Source organism: Dioscorea cayenensis, chromosome 19 (genome assembly GCF_009730915.1).
Source record: "Dioscorea cayenensis subsp. rotundata cultivar TDr96_F1 chromosome 19, TDr96_F1_v2_PseudoChromosome.rev07_lg8_w22 25.fasta, whole genome shotgun sequence".
Classification (NCBI taxonomy): domain Eukaryota; kingdom Viridiplantae; phylum Streptophyta; class Magnoliopsida; order Dioscoreales; family Dioscoreaceae; genus Dioscorea; species Dioscorea cayenensis.
This window is the reverse complement of record NC_052489.1, coordinates 25635805-25655733: the sequence shown is the minus strand read 5'-3', so window position 1 is coordinate 25655733 and position 19929 is coordinate 25635805. Positions and strand designations below refer to the sequence as shown.

Below are 19929 nucleotides of genomic sequence, written 5' to 3'. Positions count from 1 at the left end.
ATGACTGATAGATTAATATTGTCTTTGATGAATTTGGTCAGTTGTTCTCATTGATGTCAATATTTTATTGCACATACTATTACTGAATTTTAAGAATATTAATATTTTTGAGATCATGAGTATTTCAATTACTGTAGTGATTGGATTGCACATTCCCATCAATAATATCCCGATCAATATCACCCATCACATCACTCTTCAATTAATACAAAGATTGCTCTGGAAGCTGAAATTACCTGATGATGACTCAAACCAAATCCCACAACCAGACATGCAAGTGGTAAAAAAAATACACAACGGTCAGTGACTATGTTCTAATAAACGTAGTGTCCGTGATATATACCGTGTGTTAAATTTATCTTCTTCCTCCGCAGGAGCTACTGAAATCATTTTTAAAAAGCAGCCATCAGCAAACAGACATTGACTCATGAATAGCCGCCATAGAAAATTGGATCAAGTTCTTGTCACCCATTAAGTTCCAGGGATGCTTCCTACAGAGTACACAAGAGCAGCCATGATAAAATCTAATAAATAAATTCATTGATGTACTCAGTTGGAAGTGAAGCGTTTGGTTTTCGCTAAAATCATCATCAAAAGTGCATCTGGTTTGACTATATTTAATTAATGGGATGTGGCTGAACGTGATGAGATATAAGTTGGTTCTTAGGTAGAGTACCTGTATTTTATATAAATCAATGGAGTGCAAAATGATAGACCAATCCGTCACGGAATGAATTTTGCAAATGTTTACAAAGGTTAGAACACGAGGCAACTCTAAAACCATAATCAACAGCACATTCTATCTATCATACATGGGGGATTAGAATATTACTTGTGCTTTAAATCTTCTCATCCATCAAGAAACTTGATGAGTCAAAGCTCAATCCCCATGAATTGTGTAACGCTCCCATTTCTTTGTTGGATCATATATCTGGAGGCAAGAGAAGTGAAATTGTAAAACGACCAGTGTTATTTGCTCCTGGTGAAGAAATTCATTGGTGAAAAAAAAAAAGAGATCGAATCATTAAAATGAACTGTCATATTTGATTTCTTGGAAGGTATAATCTGTAAGCTTTGAAGTTTGAACTCAGAGCAAGATGGAAGAGAATCTTAAAAGAAAATAAGTTTACCTCCCATCTGGAAGCAGGGAATATATGTTTGTTCTTTTCATACCAATGTCTCTCTACAACCTTTCCAGCATGGGACTGCAATAAAATAAAAAAGAAAATCAATAGCAACTGCACAAGAAACTACTTGTTTGTTCCTTCATGTATATAAGAATTTTATGGATGTTGATGAAGAATAAGTGTTGTTATAGTGGTGTCATTTCAGCATAAATGTGTCAAATCAACATATGTTTGCCAAAACAAACACATCCAATAGAAGGAAATAATAATTAAAACCAAAGAAATCTCCTATTTCCCATTGCAAGTTTCCAAATGACAAAAGCCCCACCAATTTGAAACCAGCTTAAGGAAAAACACTTTAATTCCATTATCACACCAAACCAAAAATGCCACTCAGTCATTTTCTTCAATTTCACATGCCATAATGTGTCTAAGGATTACCCTTGGTTAATCCAGAGATAGGAACTCTACTTGGTAGTGCAAAATGGAGTATCATATATTAGATATCAATCTATATTGCAACATATAATCCGCTCTATTTTGCTACACTACTTTCTTTGCAAGATTCATCATTGTTTTAATGCATAATACCCCACCCCAGATCTCTATATGAACCAACAGTTACACAACATGAAGCTAAGGTTCTAAAAACATGGAAAGGAAAAAAGATCAAATGCTTTCAGAGAAGAACAAATCCCGGATGTCTATATCACAAGGACCCACATTTCTGCAAGCCCGTTCATCTTAATCAGTAAATCAAGCTGCAATCTCTAGTAAATTTGGAAACTAGTCCCACTGTCCCAGAAACACCAACCTGTCAAACTCAAACAATCCCCCAAAAGCAGTTCACTTGATTCATTGGGACACGCCACTCACACTAACACACACAATCATTTTCTCATTGAGGTAATCATCTCCATCAAGCCTGATTATACCGTCAGACAAGAAGCTCAAGTCTAAGACAATCTGAATAATGGGCAGGTTGCCTGTATCAAGGATTTGCACATGGAGCAGACACAAAAGACAGGAAACATCTATGACAGAGACTAAAAGAAGGATACTAGTTCAATAAAAAATGTATACCTATTCAAATTTCACATGTCCACATACCAATGGAGAAAATTCATCTAAAAGGTATTGGAATCAATCAAATTCACACACATAAAATGTTTCTATCATCTCATGGAAAAGCAATGAAGCTTCATGATAATGCCCACTTATGGACTACATTCTAAAAATGAATATTAAGAAACATCTATGCAAAAGAGGAATATCGCATGAAGATATAGCATGCGAACATAAAGATGGATGTCCATAACTTAATAACAATATAAATCACAGAAAATAGCCTCGAAGAGCTGTTTGCCAAGACAAAACAATACAACCTCCAATAAATGCTTGCATAAAAAATAAAAATAAAGATAAAAAACATGCTTGCAAAAATTACCTCGTCTTTCTCAATAGTTGCATCAGCAATAGTTCTGACATCTTCATGAACGTCAAAGTGAAAAAGCTGCAATTTTTAAACCGTCAGTCAAGAATGAAATTCTTACCACAATATACATCATAAATATAACAAAAGTAATTGGATTGAAGAGCAGGTCACTATACATTAAACAAATTATGTTTGTCATATGGAAATTCAAATAAAAATGAGGCAATAAGAACTATTTTAAAGCATGCCATAGTAGCCTCTATAATTTATGTTAGCCATGTACAATCTTGAGCCTCATAGTGAAGCCAACTACTAGTTCGAGTTATAAGCTAGTGTCGGTGTAAAACCAAAGAAAATAATTACTTTAAACAGAAGGAGATTGTAAGACTGGGATTGGAATCAATTTATCACATGAATCAACAGAGATGCATGTCATGTTCGTTAACTGAGAGCATGTCGCCATCCATCCTAAAGGATATACAAGGAAAATACTTCTATGCAAAGCTGTTGCATGTATTGGAAGACCAACTAAGAAATAACAAACATCAGAAAGCTTGAAAACGCAAAATAAGCATTACCGGTCCACTTTTGCCCCTTGCTTTGTTGATTATTAACTCATAGAAGCTATGTTGCTGAGATTCCAAAGAGACAATCAGAATAAAAGATAAAGCTGCTAAAAAAAAAATATATGCATGTGCAGAGAAAAAACACACATGAGGAATGATCAGATCCTCTTTTACATAAAGTAAATTTTCAACTGATGTTGTTCGAATCTCACGAAATTCTGGTGCCAGTTGCTGCTGAACAGCTCGGAGAAATTCACCAATTCTGTCACCTTTACGGACCTAAATATAAATTCTGCCTTTAGAGATCAAGAGAAAAATAAATAAGATATTATGGCGATTACTAAACATGCGAAGAGTCACACCTGAATCACTCTCCTGTGACCAGTTCCATCCCAGTAGCTGTAAGTAATTTCAAGTGGCTCATCTAAAACACAAAGAACTAATTTAGTAAAACCCATTTCATTGTCATATAGTATACTAGACAACACTAAGATGCGAGAATACTTCTAATCATCTCTTGTTCACGAATCCACTGTCTTCCCAATCTCTCTCGTTCAGCTTGTTCCTCTGCCTCTCGCTCTCTGAAATATCATCTTTCACATCACCAGCTTTGAGTTACCCAATCAAGGAAAAGGGAGATCTCTGTAACTATAAAAACAAACTTAACTACACACCTGTCAGGTAAAAAGCTTGTCTCGACGGTTGGGTCCTTGCCAAGCTTCCCATTTACAAATTTCTTTTGTTCTTGAGTTTCTTCTAAAACAGAAAGGAATGAAAAGTCAAGCGAACATGCAACAGGTACAGAGCTCCTATTGCTCAGCTTTTAATCAATTGCACGAAAACCAATAGTATAACCAACATTTAAGGAAAGGGTTTTGAATAGTTCTTCCTAAAAAGATGTGAAAAAATTGATAATTTACCATCCAATATCACAATGAGATAATTGAAATTCCTATTCTTCCTTCATTTGTTGACAAATTTCCTTCTGTCAACAATGCCTAAAAGATTCTCAAGCAAGGCGAAAGTTTTAAATTTCAGTATAGAACCATCTGTTTAATGGGTAACAAGGAGCAGATGTCCTAGTATACACACTACACGCATATAGTCCTCTTAGCTACTTGACAAAAGCATTTCAATATTATAGGGGATATTTATGTTATGGAGAACTTAAAAGCTCTAATTCACAAATCATAATTTGTGACAGCATGGTCAACAATGACAAAAGACTGACACTAAACCAATTTGCATTTGATCTCAAACAATTTTAGCTCTCTGCAATGTCTAGATAATGGCAAAAATACTCTAACAGATAAACTCACTATTTCCAAGGTCCTCATCATCACTCCCGTTCTCAATATCATCTGCAAAGGAAAGACGTGAGTCTCCCTTTATCCTACGCTTTTTTCGTTTTTGTAACTGTAGTTCCTCCTCCCTACAACAACAAAAAAAAGGGAGTTTAGACATACCAACACCTAGCAAATATTAAGGAAATTTGCTGGAAAGATTCAAACGCACTCTTGTTGCAACTTCTGAAGCTTCTCCTTCTCTTCCTCCTCAATTTTATTTCTGATATTAACTCTCTGGAAACATTTAAAATAAGGGAATTAGAGGGCATGGGTATCCCTTGTGTACCACACATCCATCAACAATCAGAGTCAAATCACAATCTCCCCACCTTCTCAACATATTGCTCTCTGGTAACCAGACCAACCGTTTCCTTCTTGAAAGCAGTCTCAAGAATCTAAGAGCCAGAAACCAAAAGATGTCAATTTGAGGCAGTAAAATCGAAAGCCTGAACACATAAGCTAATGATGCATCTATCTAATTCAAAGCAATCAACATTGAACGCACAGCTCACAGAAATATCCATTGATGCCAAACCCTAGATGAATTCTACCACCAAGATTAGAACTTTGGAAGGCTAACTCATTAAAGGATGCCTGAGAAAACGAAAGAATGGATTTTCGGAGGTTGATATGGTTGATAATACCTCGGAAGTGCTGGAACCGAACTGGAGGAGGCCGGGCTGGCCCTTGGCGGAGGCGGTCTTGTTCTTGAGCTCCTGGATCTTTCTCCGCTCCGCCTCCCGCTGCTTCTCAAGCCTCCGGATCCTCACGGCGTCCTGCGCCGTGCCCACATACCCATCCCCCATGCCCGCCATCCTTCTCTCTCTCTCTCTCTCTCTCTCTCTCTCTCTCTCTCACTAGCTCGCGGAAAGGAAACGAAACGAAACGAAACTCAAACGAGGCTGGTTGGCGACTATTTGGTGCGGGCTTTAGCACGACCTTAATGTGGCTATCTTAACCGTTAATGATGCCTCATGATTATGCTTCGTTCTTTTTTTTTTATTTCTAATCATGTATTTTAAGAAAAATTGATAAAAACATTAGACAATAAACTTGTAGGAACTGTAGGCTAGCGTAACAATAACTACTAGTATTTGTGATTGAAAGATTTTGAGTTTGAGCTTCTCAGATTACAATTCGTTTTTTTTTTTCATTGTAAAAGATCTGTGTGAGAAATACCTCTCGTTTTCTTTTCAAAGTTGTATAGCGGATATTATTTTTATTAGGTCAATCAAGCCATTGTAATTAATACACCTTCATATCCGTTTGTTCTTTGTTCTATTGCTTATAGGCTTTTTTTAAATAAAACAAGGTTGTGGTATTTTATCCCATCTTTTGAGAAAGGGTATAGGGTTTCAATCTTACTGGTTTGCCCATAATTATTTCATAAAAATTAATAAATAAAAAAACATTATTTCAGTATGTTATATGTGTGCTATATTTTGATGCCAACATTTTAAAAGTATATCATTATACTTAAAATTAACATAACTTGTTTGCATATGATGAAAAGGCTTTGAATTCTTGTTTGTTATAAATGGAGGTTGAATATACTTAAATATATTTATATATTTAATGTATAAAAAAAATTAACAAATGCGACAAGCATATTAGTATCTCTATTGTAAGTTATTGTTTTAAATATATCTGTCAAAAGATGTGAGTTATTATTTTGAACACGGCCTCACCTCAATGGCTTACGTGAATTAGGGGTATAATATCACCTTCGAATTAATTTTTCTAATTAGAATATAGACCCTCACTACTTAGCAAACCATGTGAGAGCCCTATAATAATATCTCTAACTATTTGAACCAAGTGATTTTGCCCAAATATATATATATATCCAATTAAATAACCCAATTGAAGCACACCATAAATTCAATTATATTTGAAAAAAATACTTTGATGGTAGTCGATTTTATATACAAAATCATAAAAAAACACACTAGAGTTCCGGGGTGAGTCAACAAATTTAATTTATTTTTGTAATTTATATTTAAAATTATCTTTGATCTCTAAATTATGAGTGGATGCTCATTTTCATTCTTTAGATGAAAAGCCGAATTTTTTCCTTGCCTCCTCTATCAAAGGACACTGGTCTCTCCGCTAATGAAGGCGATAATCAATGTAGTCGCATGAGAATTTATTTTTTTTCTTTTAATTTTGTTTTTATGTTCCTGTGTGGATAATATAAAGAATAACATCCATCAAATTAGGCATGCAAGTGATTGCGTGAAAATTTCAATGACAATGACTAATAAAATCAAGAACCAAAATAAATAAAATTCTCTACTTAACTTGTTTTATTTATAGCTAGTCATCCCATGCATAAAATTAATGATAGGTAGTAATTATTAATCCATTACAGTTAAGTGATTTATTAATATTTGAATTCCGTTAATATTTCACAAGTGAATGGTGAGAATATATTTACAAGAGACTTGTAAAATGTATTTTGTGTATATATATATTAACTATTTAATCACACAAATTTTTTTTTAATAATAAACGATAAACGTTTTTTTATCTGAATATAAACAGTTTTTTTATCTGAATATAAACAGTACCAAATAATCACATGTTTTTATAAATTTAAAAAAAATTAACTGTTTAATCACTCATCTTCATAAATTAAAAATAATAATAATTATTAATCAATTAGATAAAATAAATTATAATAGCTGATTGAAGAGGTCATTTAAGAGAAAAAGTACAATAAAGTAACACAAATAGTACAAAGACATGGTGACATTTTTCTTCATTTCCAATAACCTCCACACCCACTTATTCTGACACAATGTTCTACTGGAGTATTATATGTATGGCTCCTCGGATTCTAAAAACATGTCTCTCAGTTCACCCTGCAAAGTGAGAAGCCAAGCAGAGACATTCAGTCACATACATTTGTAGAGCATGTGCATGTGCATTTGCATTTATAGATGATGAAGCAGACATACAATCCATGGCCTGGACACATGCTCTTAATTATGGGAAAAAATGGGAAGGTGCATATAAGAATGGCCACAATAATAAATTTACACAAGATTTAGGAGTAAAATGGAACACCAGAACAAAATAACAATTCTTTTTGTTTTAAATAATAAATAACAATTTAGTATGGAAAAACAACAGATTTAATTTTAATTTAGCAGAAAATACTAGTTCACCGTTAACAAAAAAAAAAAAAACACAAAACAAAACTATCATTCTCAAAAAAAATTTCTAATTTTTTTAATAAACTGATGGTTCATCCATTTTTTTTAAAATTCTAATCAATTTAAAAAATAAACAAATTTTTTTCTTTAAGTAATAAAAATCTATTATGAAGTCAAATTTCTAATCAGAAAGTCTTGCCAATAAAAAATAAAATAAAATAAAATTATTGGCTGGTACAACAACTATCTCGAACAAATTGGTCCCTCTTTGTTAAAAAAAATGGTGGCCTGTAAATCATTAGGAGGAGAGATCATGTACTACCACTTTAGTTTTTTTTTCTATTAATTTTAAATTATGATCTGCACTTATTTCTTAAAAAATAATTTTAGATTTTTCGTGATAGACAAAAAAAAAAAAATGAAGCTCACAGATTTTCTTAAAATAAAATAAAATTAACCAAGTTTTAAAAAAAAGGAAAAAAAAGAAGAAACACAACAACAACAATAACAATGACAATTAATAAAAATATAGAAAGGAATTAATTACTTGGAGCAGTCAGCATTGGCGCTGATCTTGAAAGGGATGGAAAGGTTGCATTTATCCGGGATGGAGCTGATGGGGCCAAGGTCTACGTTCCGGCCGGCGCTCTTTGCGGCGCTATTCAGGCAGCTACAAGCCATGCGACGGTCCTCTGTCGTCGCTGCCTTCTTAACAAGCCCACTTATCCCGTCGCAGCACGCCTTCGGCACCGACCCGTTGGGCTTGAGCACGTAGCTGATGCATGGCTTCAGTGCATCATACACTTGATTGCACGTCAACGCTGCATGCACCTGCGCCGTGACCAGCACTGAGGACATGATCACAATCACTAGTGTCATTGCTCGGATGCTACCACTGTTGATCGCCATGATATGGTTCAAGACTCGAGATACACTGTTTTCTATATGTATCTGTGGAAAAGGTTGGAAGAGGTGTGTCTGTATTTATAGATAGATATGTTGATCACTTGACTTGATCACCTGCCTCTGTGTGTGTGTGTATGTACGTGTATGGGTGGAATATTGATTTTTCATGCAAGTGTATATACGGACCATACTTTCTTCACATGTGATGTGATGGAGCTGAATTACAGGTTTATATATATGACATGCATTTACAAACATCAAGGTAGCCACATCATGAATTCTTTTTCTTTAGTGGGTGGCTATCATCAATGAAGACAAGAATCTGATGGTGCTCTCGTGACTCGGTATTAGGACCCACAAAGTTCACGGGTGTGCCAAACCATTCTTAGCATTAGAGAAAACAATTCATAGAAAAATAATATATATATATATATATTTTACATGTACATTGTCACATGGCGTGCAAGCAATAGATGATGATCTGTTTTGCTTTATATATCTTGTGCTTTGATGCATTGCCTACTGTTGCATGCAGCAACTAAATGTTAATATTTGTACCCCGTTGCATATATATAAATTTACTCTACTATAAATGTTAATAATATTCACACCATAATATTTTCTTACTAAAGTGACATTAACCCTATTAACTATATATATATATATACACGTACTGACGTACACACATAGCTGATAGCTCCTTAGAGATTAGTAAATCATGTGATTTAATTTGATCTATATTATAGGTTGGTTCTGTATTTATAATGTCACTTTTATTGGTTTCAACTGGTACAATGTCAGGCTTCATATATAATACCATGATGTTCATATAAACCTTGGATAGCAGAACATTGACGAAGAGAGAGGACCAGGTCTCAATCCTCACACTTCATGATTCATGAAGGATAGTACTGTCCTTAGATTCACAAGGAAACCAGGAGCAAAACAAGAATGGAACTGATCAATAGAATCATGAGTCATTAGGGTAAAGGAGTGTGAGTTACATACGTGGATTGAAAACATGCATTCATGCATGCATATGCAATCATATTCCATGCATGCACATCATGAATGGTTATCAATTAAACCAATGCAGACAAGGTGTCACTGTCTCAGCTTAAAGATTCAGGGTAGATGCAGTGTCTCTTCTTCTTTTCCATTATTTGAGAGATTCATAGATGCCTGAATGCGTATGCTAACATTTGTTGTTTGCACAAATAAATTTCATTAATTCCTTAACAAAACAAAAGGACAACCTCAGAGCTAAATGCTGCATTGCATAAAAATAAAACATCACTCCACTCTTCTTTCCTTTTTGAGCTAGTCTTTTCTGCTTGCCAGAAAAGTTATTTAACTCAAAACAGACTCTTGCTTCTAAAAAAGAGAACACTTGGAGCACAATCACCTCAGAATAACAAGGAATCACTAATTAATACAATGTTATAATGACACTGCTAGCTCCACTTGAAGAAGAGTTACACTTCACTTCACCCTGCAAGTAATTAAGATATATAACAAGTTACATATATAATTAGCAAACGTTTAAAATCTAATCTCAACTTTTAATTAATGAAAAATTCATAAATCAGATAGAGTGCATATATACTTAGAGCAATCAGTGGAGGAGCTGATAGTGTAGGGGATGTTGATCCCACACTTGCTGGGGATGCCGGAGACGATCTTCGACTTGGCAACAGAGTTGCAGGATGCGGCCTTCTTCAAGCAGTTGCATACTGCCCGCCGGTCTTGGCTGTTCTTGGTCTTGTCATTGAGATCCTTGACACCTTTGCAGCATGAGTCTGTTAATGGCCCTGTGCCTTCAACATAGGTCATGCATGGCCACAGGTAAGGCACCAGCTCATCACATGTCAATGCTGACACAACCCTTGGTTGGGACATGACCAGAAGGCAGGCTATCAAGAGAACATTAATGGCAATCTTAGCATCATTCTTGAAGCCTGCCATTACTGATATGATGCTAGCTAGATGAGAATTCTGGGGATTTATATACTGGTATAACTGAGATGAATTAATGAATGTTGATTTTTGAATATTGTGAAGGTTACTAGTGGACATCAGAAACAACAAGGAATGCAAAACAGATGCTTAAGAGCATGTGAACTTGGCTAAACATCAGAGCTGATGCTGAATTGCTTACTGCAAACCAAAAAGTTCAGTATGGGTATGTGTGTTGCTGAGTTGGCCAGGATTAAAAGAAATGGTGTGCTGTTTTTCTAGTTGTTTTATTACAATATACCATCAACTTGGGTGGGTTTGATTCAGATGCCTTCTTGAAGTTGTAGAGATTTGATTGAGTTTAAGCATCAATATATATATATATATATGGACACACTCTGTTCATGAACCTGCAGGGATTTCTCTGTTTCCAAATTAATTGCAACTAAGTTTTCAATGAATAATAAGAATACTGTAGTTATTTTATTTGTATTTTCAGGTTAAGCGTGAGGTTATTGATAGAATTATATAGCCTTGCTTCTGATTCATAAATCTCTTGGCCAGCCAAAGAAATTAAAGAAAATTAGCTCTCATTGGAAGAACAATATTTGCTTGATTATCTTTGGACACAAAGTACTAGTGATTTAAATAATATCATCGTTAATAAGAATACAATAACAAACTTTATTGGTATAGAATGTTGTTGAATCAAATTGATTTGGACCACGATGCTTTTGGGCCCGGAATTTTGACATCATAACTTAGGTCCAATCCGCACTTATATAATCCAAGCCTATCACCTAAAAACGTTTATAGATTTTTTCTTTTTTCTTTTATTTTTTTTTACTATGTGAGTATGTCATTCCAAACACACACATTTTTACTATTAAGCTTCAACCATGCATTAGAATAGAAGGGAATCGAACTCTAAATATCCCACATGGGAGTCAAGTGTGATAACTGTTCAATTATTGCCATGATAACAAGATATTTTACTTATGCCTATTATTTTCTATCTAACATATTTTAAATAATTTTTATAATATATTATAAAAAATTTCTGTGTAAGTGATATTTGGTTATTAAAGGATATCTAGAACTATTTTAGGAGACAATAGAAATTATTAATATATATAAATATAATATATATATATAATGTGAGCAACTCTCGATCTTTCACATAAGAGTAAAATATTTTAACTATTTAAACTTATCACTGTGACAAAATACAAGTGATTTTAATAATATTATTTTATATATTAAAATTACCGTTTATATGTTTTTATTTGATAAAAAAAATATTTTTAACAAACATAAATTATATATATGAAATTAACTACTCGTTCAGTTTAGGCTAATTAAGCTCAGTCCAACACAAGTTTTTCAGAAACCAGTTTCTCTTATTTCTAGTTTAACTTTTGTAATTTATGTCATAACATTCATTAAATACGGCAAGCAAACAAATCGATGCAAACCATAAAATGCACCCATGAGTGAATTTGTTGTGGGCTAGATTCCTCTTCATTGTGGACATGAAACATGGTCAAAACCTCATTCATCATAAAGATTCTCTTTCTGCACATTAATCAAATGATCCATTTTTGGATGCAGACTGTACAGTTTGTCCACTCATCTTCATGGACAAAAAGCAAGCAAAGAAGGAAACAAGAAAGCCACCAAAATGAAACAAGAGAAAACATAAATATGAATAAATATATTGGATAAGATATACTTAAAAGTTAGGTGACAAGTAACAAGAGAAACAAATTGGCTGCTGTCTGTGGGGCTAGACTCAATTGGTTGGCTAAACATGCTTCCAACCCACAAGGTTGGTAGAATGGACTCTTGAACTTCCAAATGGTTTTAAATGCCATATATGCCATGCAAGATTCAAGTTGGTCAAGTGTAGTCAAGGGGGGGGACACATTGAGGGGTTGTGGTTCATTAGCCATGTCTTGAAGCTTTAGGTTGATGGTTTTTTGTTGCCAATTCTGGTTCTTGAAGGTGGTCCATCTCCAATGTTGAAGATGGTGTCTCCTCTCCGTCCTTGTCCCCCAACCTGATTGATGGTGATTGATGGATAAAATCCACATGTAGTGTGGGATTGTTTTGATGTCTTTTAGTTTCTTGAAAACAATATATGAAAATTATGGTTTTTATTCGTTTTAAATATATATTTTTCTCACATGTTTTTTTAAAAAAAGGCATATTGTTTAAGTAAAAATATTAATGGTTTTTAGACATCATGATATTTTTACCAAATAGTGATATATAGTGTATTTGTTGGTTTTTTAAAAATATTGTTCTCATAAGATAATAAAATTTTATAATATTGGATGCTACTCAAGTAGTTTGATTATTGAGTTGTTAGCCACAAATTTTATATTCAGTACTTTTTTTCATAAGTTTAAAATTTCTTAAAAGACTTAATGTATAATTATCACATCATATGTTAAACTTCCGCTCATATTTTATTTTTATCATGTTTAGAATAAAAATAATCCATGCGATCTAATTTTATAGCAAATGATTGATATATCATTCAATATTTGATAAATTTTCACTCTACTTTTTTATTTTTGATTTCATGTATAAATGTATAAGTTTATTTAAAATTCTACGATATACTTCAAATGAGTTATTTCGTAAATAAATGATGGCTACTTAATTATATAATATTAAATAAATTTGGAATGATGGATCAAAATAATAATTTAGTATTATTCCATGATATATCTAGGCATACATATATAAATTTTATTACATTTTAGATATATATTCACATAACTTTTATGACTAAAGTCAATGACATTAAGTCTCATCCATATTTACCTATCTTACATGAAAGTCCTTGAAAACCATGTGATAATTCAATTTTCCTTTTTGACTAATCCCCTAAAATCTTGCATGAACTCAAGGAGATTAAAAAGTATTTTGTCCCAAAACTTCATGCATGGCATTAATTGAAGAATATACATTTTTTAAAAATTAATCAATTTAATTACGTATTTCATATATAAAAGATCACTAAATTATATCATGTTAAAATTAGTTTGGTTGGATGAATAAAGTTATTATATTTATGAGATTTAACTTTCTAGTAACGTATCATTCTTTGGCATACACTGATCAAAATTAAAATAACTTTAGTTAGCATGACATATAAGTCTCATCCATGTGTCAATATCTTGAATCATAATCTTTGAAAATCATGTGATAATTCAATTATTATTATTATTTGACTAAACACCCTAAAATCTTGCAAGAACTTAAGGGAATGATAATAAAATAATAATGGAGAAAGGATGTTATTTTTTCCACAAAATGGTGTGATTTTTCTAGTTAAGCAACTATACTGTTGGCTCAAGACCTCATTCATGCATTGCCTTTCATTCCTTTTGTTTTGACGAAAGCCTTTCATTCCCTCTATATATGACTAACTATATATATATATATATATTCACGTGAAATGATAAATCTAGGGGTATGAATGTCAGTCAAATTAGTTTGGTCGGTGGCTTTTTATCGTTGAAAAATAAAAATTAAATTTTAATAAAAACATGAAACCATATATATATATATATATATATAGGCATGCATGTTTATATAAAATTAGATTTTGGTGGCCGCAAAGGACGGAGGGGCATGTGCAACTAACATGGTGTGGGTCATGTCCCATTTTATAATGTGTGTAACGTGTGAGACTCAATCTTATCATTCAAAGATAAAACAACTTATGGAACCTTCATTCCTTAATTAATATTGTAACTAATGTTTGATTAGATGGGAATAATTAAGGTTTGTGATTTGTTTTTATTTGGGACATTGATCAACCGACATTGGTACGCTGCACATGCACACTCCTTATCTTTGCATGGGTAAATTGTTCTTTTAATTACCTTTTAAGTTTCTTTTTCCTAAATTATATATCTATGTATATAATAATAATAATAATAATAATAATAATAATAATCAATTACTAAATTATCTCGTGGAGTTTGTAGTTTATTTTTGCTATTTAAACTTCCAATTTTGTTTAATAATCTCTGTAATTTAAACTTAAGACCAGTTATATATATAGAGTAATGCTATATCGTGCGAATAAGTTGCACGAATTCATCACACGAATGACTGACGTGGATGGCACTTTATCTCTCCTAGTCAGTTGATTTAAATAATAATTAAAAGAAAAAGTGAAAAGAAAGACATGCCCTCTTTTATCTTTTCTCCCACCTCTCTTCATCCTCACGCCACCACCGAACCCAGTCTCTTAGCGCTACCGAACCTCGTCTTCCATCTCTGAAACCGGAAAATACCCTCGCCCGCCCCAAATAACCAACCCGATCCGCGTTCCATCCCATCTTTGTATTTATTTACAAACACGGTCAACGCCACGCAAACGAGCCAAATATAAACCACTCTCCGATGAACCGGAACCCTAAGATCTGGTTGATGACTCTATTTCTTTGAGCTTAGGAGTGGTTGATGTCCTTAGGATCTCTTGTCTTCTGAGCTTGGGAAGCATGATTATGATTGTTAATGGAATTCGATTCAATTGGATCTTGTGTTTTTAATTGGGATTCTCTTTTTCACCTTGTTGAATTTGTGGAAATTTTTTTAGAGGTTTTTGCAAAAGCGATCTTGTTGATGATTTGATGTGGTTATGGATATGTGATTATATGCGTATAATGTGAAGGATCATTTGATTTTTCTGGTTCTTGTTGCTGATTTTTGAACCATTGTTTGATTACTCTGTTTTTTTAATGAAATTTATTTATTTAGGTTTTTGAATTTTTCATTGTGAGATTTTTCTTTTTGCAACTCTATTTCAACAAATTAGTTATGAGCTTAGGAGTGGTTGATGTTCTTAGGATCTCTTGTCTTCTAATCCTGGGAGGCATGATTATGATGGGTAATAGAATTTGATGAGTGGTTACGGCAATCAAGGAATGGCAAAATATATGTATCTGAATCAAATATTTTTTTTTAAAATGTATATGTAATCAATTGGTAAGACTCTCAATCCACTTCCTAGCCAAATTTTAAGCAATCTCCTTGGTTGCGACTTCTACCTCCAAACTTGACCCAACCTTCATTACCTGCAAATAAAATTTATCTATTCTAAATTGATATATAAACAACCATAACAAATAATCAATTCAAATGGCTAACTATAACAAATATTTGTAAAACTTAAAACAATAGCAGTAAGTTACATATTCATATGGCTATAGTTCTACAAAAATAATAATCACCCTTACAGATCTAGAATGATTGGAATACAACAAAGTAGTGACACATTCAATCATTCCAAACAGATTCTTGTTATCCCAGTATCATTCACTACATTACCATCTCAAAATAAAATAAAATAAAATAAAAAAACAAATACCTTATGAAAGTGTATGGAATTCCAGAATCAACCAAACACTGCTCAATCTTAAGCTTAGGTGGAAGGCCGGGACAACTGCAACGATATTTGTTGGCGTCAATTGTGTTCGACCGTGTTTGCAAATAAATACAAAAATGGAATGGGCAACCATGTTTATGAGGGTATTTGCCTGCGTTGGCGATGGGAGAAGGGGTTCGGCGGCGGTGGAAGATGGTTCGGTGATGGCGTGAGGATGAAGGGAGGTGGGAGAAAGGAAGGCATGCCTTTCTTTTCACCTTTTGTTTTAATTATTTTTTAAATCAACTGACTAGGATAGATAAAAGAGCCATCCATGTCATTCGTGTGATGAATTCGTGCAACTTATTCGCACGATATAGCATTACTCATATATATATATATATATATATATATATATATATATATATATATATATATATATATATATATATATATATATATATAGGCTTACAAAAGAGTCTTATAAGAGACTAAAAGAATAAATTTTTTCATATATTTTTTTACTCATTAGAAAAGATAGAATTTTTTTTAAAACTCTTAATATGTCCCATCAAAAAACCAATGGGTCAAAGAAACAAAAAAAAATATTTTTTTTTTTCTATTTTTTCTTTTTTCTAGTTGTATACCTACCAAATTAATTATTGAGGATTTTACTTTAACTCACTTCATGTAAATGGTGACATATAATTGAGATACGTAATTCATATTACAAGGAGAGTAAAAAAAAAATGAAATTAAATCAGTAAAAAGCAAAAAATCTAGAAATCAATGCATGATAACATTGATTTCCTTATCCAAATAAATAAAAATATTAATCCAAAGTACTTACCCTGTCTCCAATTACTACAAATCATCAATAATATATTTTATTTTTTTCCTTGAATTTATATGATAACAATAATAAACAACTTAATGAAAGAAAACAGACAATGACGTGGCAAGACAGTTGAAGGGAAGAAGCATGTGGGGGGTGTTAACTTGAGTGGGGCCCAGCCTCAACACCCCTCGAATATTTGCATGTGGTCTTCCTTTTCTATATTGAACCCAAGTACCCAACCAGTTTCAAGACCTTTTGGCTCCTTCTCAAAGTCATCTACTCATACTTTTCTTCTTCTCCCTCTCACTCTCCATGGCAATGCTCTATATATACCCCTCCCTTTTCACCACCTTTCTATCCAAACCAAAGCAAAAGAGTCTCTTCTCTCTTATCTCTCTTTCTACATATCAATGGCATTGCCAAAGTCCTCCTTTACCATCCTCTTCTTCTTCATCTTCTTGTTTGTTTACAGTGCTAATGCCGGAGGTTCAGATGGTTGGCAAGCTGCCCATGCAACATTCTACGGTGGTGGTGATGCCACCGGAACAATGGGTGAGTGTTTTTAATTTACAATCATATATAATTCTTACCATCATAATATTTGCAACTCATGAGTAGTCTGATTTATGTATGTGTTTTTGGGTATATATATATATATATATATAGGTGGGGCTTGTGGATATGGAAATTTATATAGTCAAGGATACGGTACAAACACAGCAGCACTAAGCACAGCGTTGTTCAACAATGGACTTAGCTGTGGATCTTGCTATGAGATGAAGTGTGATGATGATCCTCAATGGTGTTTGCCAGGATCCATTATGGTCACAGCCACCAACTATTGTCCTCCAAACTATGCTCTTTCTAACACTAATGGTGGCTGGTGCAACCCTCCTCTCCAGCACTTTGATCTTGCTGAACCTGCTTTTCTTCAGATTGCTCAATACCGTGCTGGTATTGTGCCAGTCTCTTTTAGAAGGTAATTAAATTAATGTTAATCTGAATATATATATTTATATTTATAAATATGACTTTTTTTTAACAATATTTTTAATGATTTCAGAGTACCTTGTGTGAAGAAAGGTGGAGTGAGATTCACCATCAATGGACATTCATACTTTAACTTGGTGTTGATAAGTAACGTGGGTGGTGCTGGAGATGTGCATGCAGTGTCTATCAAAGGGTCTAAGACAGGGTGGCAAACCATGTCACGTAATTGGGGCCAAAACTGGCAAAGTAACTCATACTTAAATGGACAAAGCCTGTCTTTTAAAGTAACCACTAGTGATGGCCGGATGATCACTGCCTACAACGTTGCTCCTGCAGGGTGGCAGTTTGGCCAAACCTTTGAAGGTGGTCAATTCTAAATCAATGGGTTAATTATATATTATGTGTCTTTAGAGAGGTACTGTTTGGTAATGCAGAGGTTGCTTAATTAATTAGCACCCGCTAATGCCTAAGTACCTTTTTTTTTTAATTAGTTAGTGATTAATGAAGAATGATAAAGATGTGAAGGTTGTGGGTTTATGTATAGGTTGATAGGTAAGAGGGGAGGGTTTCATTTATTGGCTTGTTTGTGGCCTTGTGATGTGCTTTTTGGACAATTGGAGAAAAGCCAATTGAATTTGAAGCCATGCATTTATGTGTAAGAGAGGAGAACATGGTCCATTTATGAACTACTTTTATTTCTTCATTGTTTTGCTTGTCTTTGTGTTTGTTCTTTTGTTGTTGGTTTTTATCATTTATGGCTTGGACCACTTTGCCACATTGGTTTGGTGGATGTATGGTTAATTTAATTCTTATAATTTTATACACAGTAAATATTTTAAAAAAAATTGAATTTTATCTTCTGTAAATTAATTGGTTAGTTTGATCAAAATTTAAATCATTTATGTCAATTTAACATTCTATCAATTAAGTAACATCTAGTTTATTAATAAAGGTTCTCATTTTTCATCCTAAAATGGGTTTAAAAAAAGAAAAAAAAGAAAAAAAAATAGATATATCTCAAACTCCCCCCTGATAAGCAGGGGCGGAACCAAGGGGGGGCTAGCAGGGGCTGAAGCCCCCCCTCGGCGCTGGACAAAATACTTTTTAAACAATATAAGATTTTGTGGTTTTCGATTTTTCTATACTTAATTTCATGTAAAATACTAATATTTGGACGTATGTAAGTATGGAGTGTGGGTGTCTTGAGTGGTTAGTGGGTTTTACCCATAGGGTTTGGGATCTTTTTGATCCACCCAAGTTCAAATCCCACTTGAGTGCTTTTTTTCACATTTTTATTTTTTTAATTTAAAAATTACTATTATTTCAAAAATTTTTAATAAAATAAATCTTATATACAAATTTTTGCATTTTTTTCCATATTTTTATTTTTTTAAATTTAAAAAAATTACTATTATTTCAAAAATTTTTAATAAAATAAATCTTATATACAAATTTTTAGTAATTTAAAAAAAGTTTGAATTGATCGTGAGGCCTATATATATATGTTAGAGTGAAACAACAAAAGTTTTTTTTATAAACAATAGTTTGGTTGTTTGTAGTGAGGAGGGTCAATTTTACCATATTTTAAAAAATATATATAAACTTGAGATGTATTTTTATTAGTTGAATTATTGAAAATCTCATATATTTTCTATCGGTAATAACAAAATTTTAAATTATACTTTATATTTTTTTAATATGTATATTCAAATTTTTGGTTATATTAGCACATTATTCTTCATTTAAAATAATTATTTTTGTTTAGAATATTTTTTTACTGCTTTTTGTGCCAAAACTTTCTACCATCAAGCTTCCCTGCGTCCCTCGCGATAAAGCATGAACAAATAAGGGTGGTATGTAATCCTTAGAAATTTGAATTATAAGTTATTGTGATGGATCACATGCCAGTGATTTTTTTTTTTAACACAGACAAGCTGTGTTAAGACATGCCACAAATGTTACTTTACTATTTCAACATATTTATACTTTCATCCTATCGGAAATGAGTGAGACACAAACACATATACAAAAGAATCAATGTCAATAGACCAAAAAATTATTGACACATACCAATAATATTTTAATGAAAAAACATGAAGACATTCTATTAAATTAAATTATTAAATTATTTGAACAAACTTATTAAAAGAAAAAGACAAACACACAAAATAATTGGAATCAACTATATATTTAATCAGAGTTCTGGTCAAAACCATGT

At 32.8% G+C, this 19929-nt stretch overlaps 4 protein-coding genes across 7 annotated transcripts; 1 reads left to right on the top strand and 3 right to left on the bottom strand.

Annotated features, from left to right (window-relative positions):
• Positions 1–120: 120 nt before the first annotated feature.
• Positions 121–5384, bottom strand: LOC120249959 (protein XAP5 CIRCADIAN TIMEKEEPER). Of its 4 annotated transcripts, none has more exons than XM_039258674.1 (13): positions 5119–5384; positions 4804–4869; positions 4644–4708; positions 4448–4560; positions 3803–3881; positions 3633–3709; positions 3491–3552; positions 3276–3407; positions 3141–3194; positions 2575–2640; positions 1131–1205; positions 833–979; positions 121–491 (listed from the first exon to the last, which is right to left on the bottom strand). In XM_039258674.1, exons 1-12 carry the CDS (start codon positions 5287–5289, stop codon positions 881–883), a joined length of 1059 nt encoding a protein of 352 aa, XP_039114608.1. In that variant the 5' UTR covers positions 5290–5384; the 3' UTR covers positions 121–491; positions 833–880. The 4 variants fall into 4 exon arrangements, with proteins under 4 accessions (XP_039114608.1, XP_039114607.1, XP_039114610.1 ...); XM_039258673.1 differs by having other exon boundaries at positions 3803–3884; positions 5119–5383; XM_039258676.1 differs by having other exon boundaries at positions 833–931; positions 5119–5381.
• Positions 5385–7142: 1758 nt separating this feature from the next.
• On the bottom strand, positions 7143–8609 carry LOC120250072 (non-specific lipid-transfer protein P5-like). The gene is made up of 2 exons (XM_039258834.1): positions 8180–8609; positions 7143–7338 (listed from the first exon to the last, which is right to left on the bottom strand). Exons 1-2 carry the CDS (start codon positions 8539–8541, stop codon positions 7329–7331), a joined length of 372 nt encoding a protein of 123 aa, XP_039114768.1. The 5' UTR covers positions 8542–8609; the 3' UTR covers positions 7143–7328.
• Positions 8610–9789: 1180 nt separating this feature from the next.
• LOC120250428 (non-specific lipid-transfer protein 1-like) lies at positions 9790–10503 on the bottom strand. The gene is made up of 2 exons (XM_039259245.1): positions 10145–10503; positions 9790–10030 (listed from the first exon to the last, which is right to left on the bottom strand). Exons 1-2 carry the CDS (start codon positions 10501–10503, stop codon positions 10021–10023), a joined length of 369 nt encoding a protein of 122 aa, XP_039115179.1. The 3' UTR covers positions 9790–10020.
• A 6563-nt stretch (positions 10504–17066) lies between these two features.
• On the top strand, positions 17067–18385 carry LOC120283366 (expansin-A4-like). Its single transcript, XM_039290035.1, has 3 exons — positions 17067–17273; positions 17388–17700; positions 17785–18385. Exons 1-3 carry the CDS (start codon positions 17132–17134, stop codon positions 18086–18088), a joined length of 759 nt encoding a protein of 252 aa, XP_039145969.1. The 5' UTR covers positions 17067–17131; the 3' UTR covers positions 18089–18385.
• The last annotated feature ends 1544 nt before the right edge of the window (positions 18386–19929 follow it).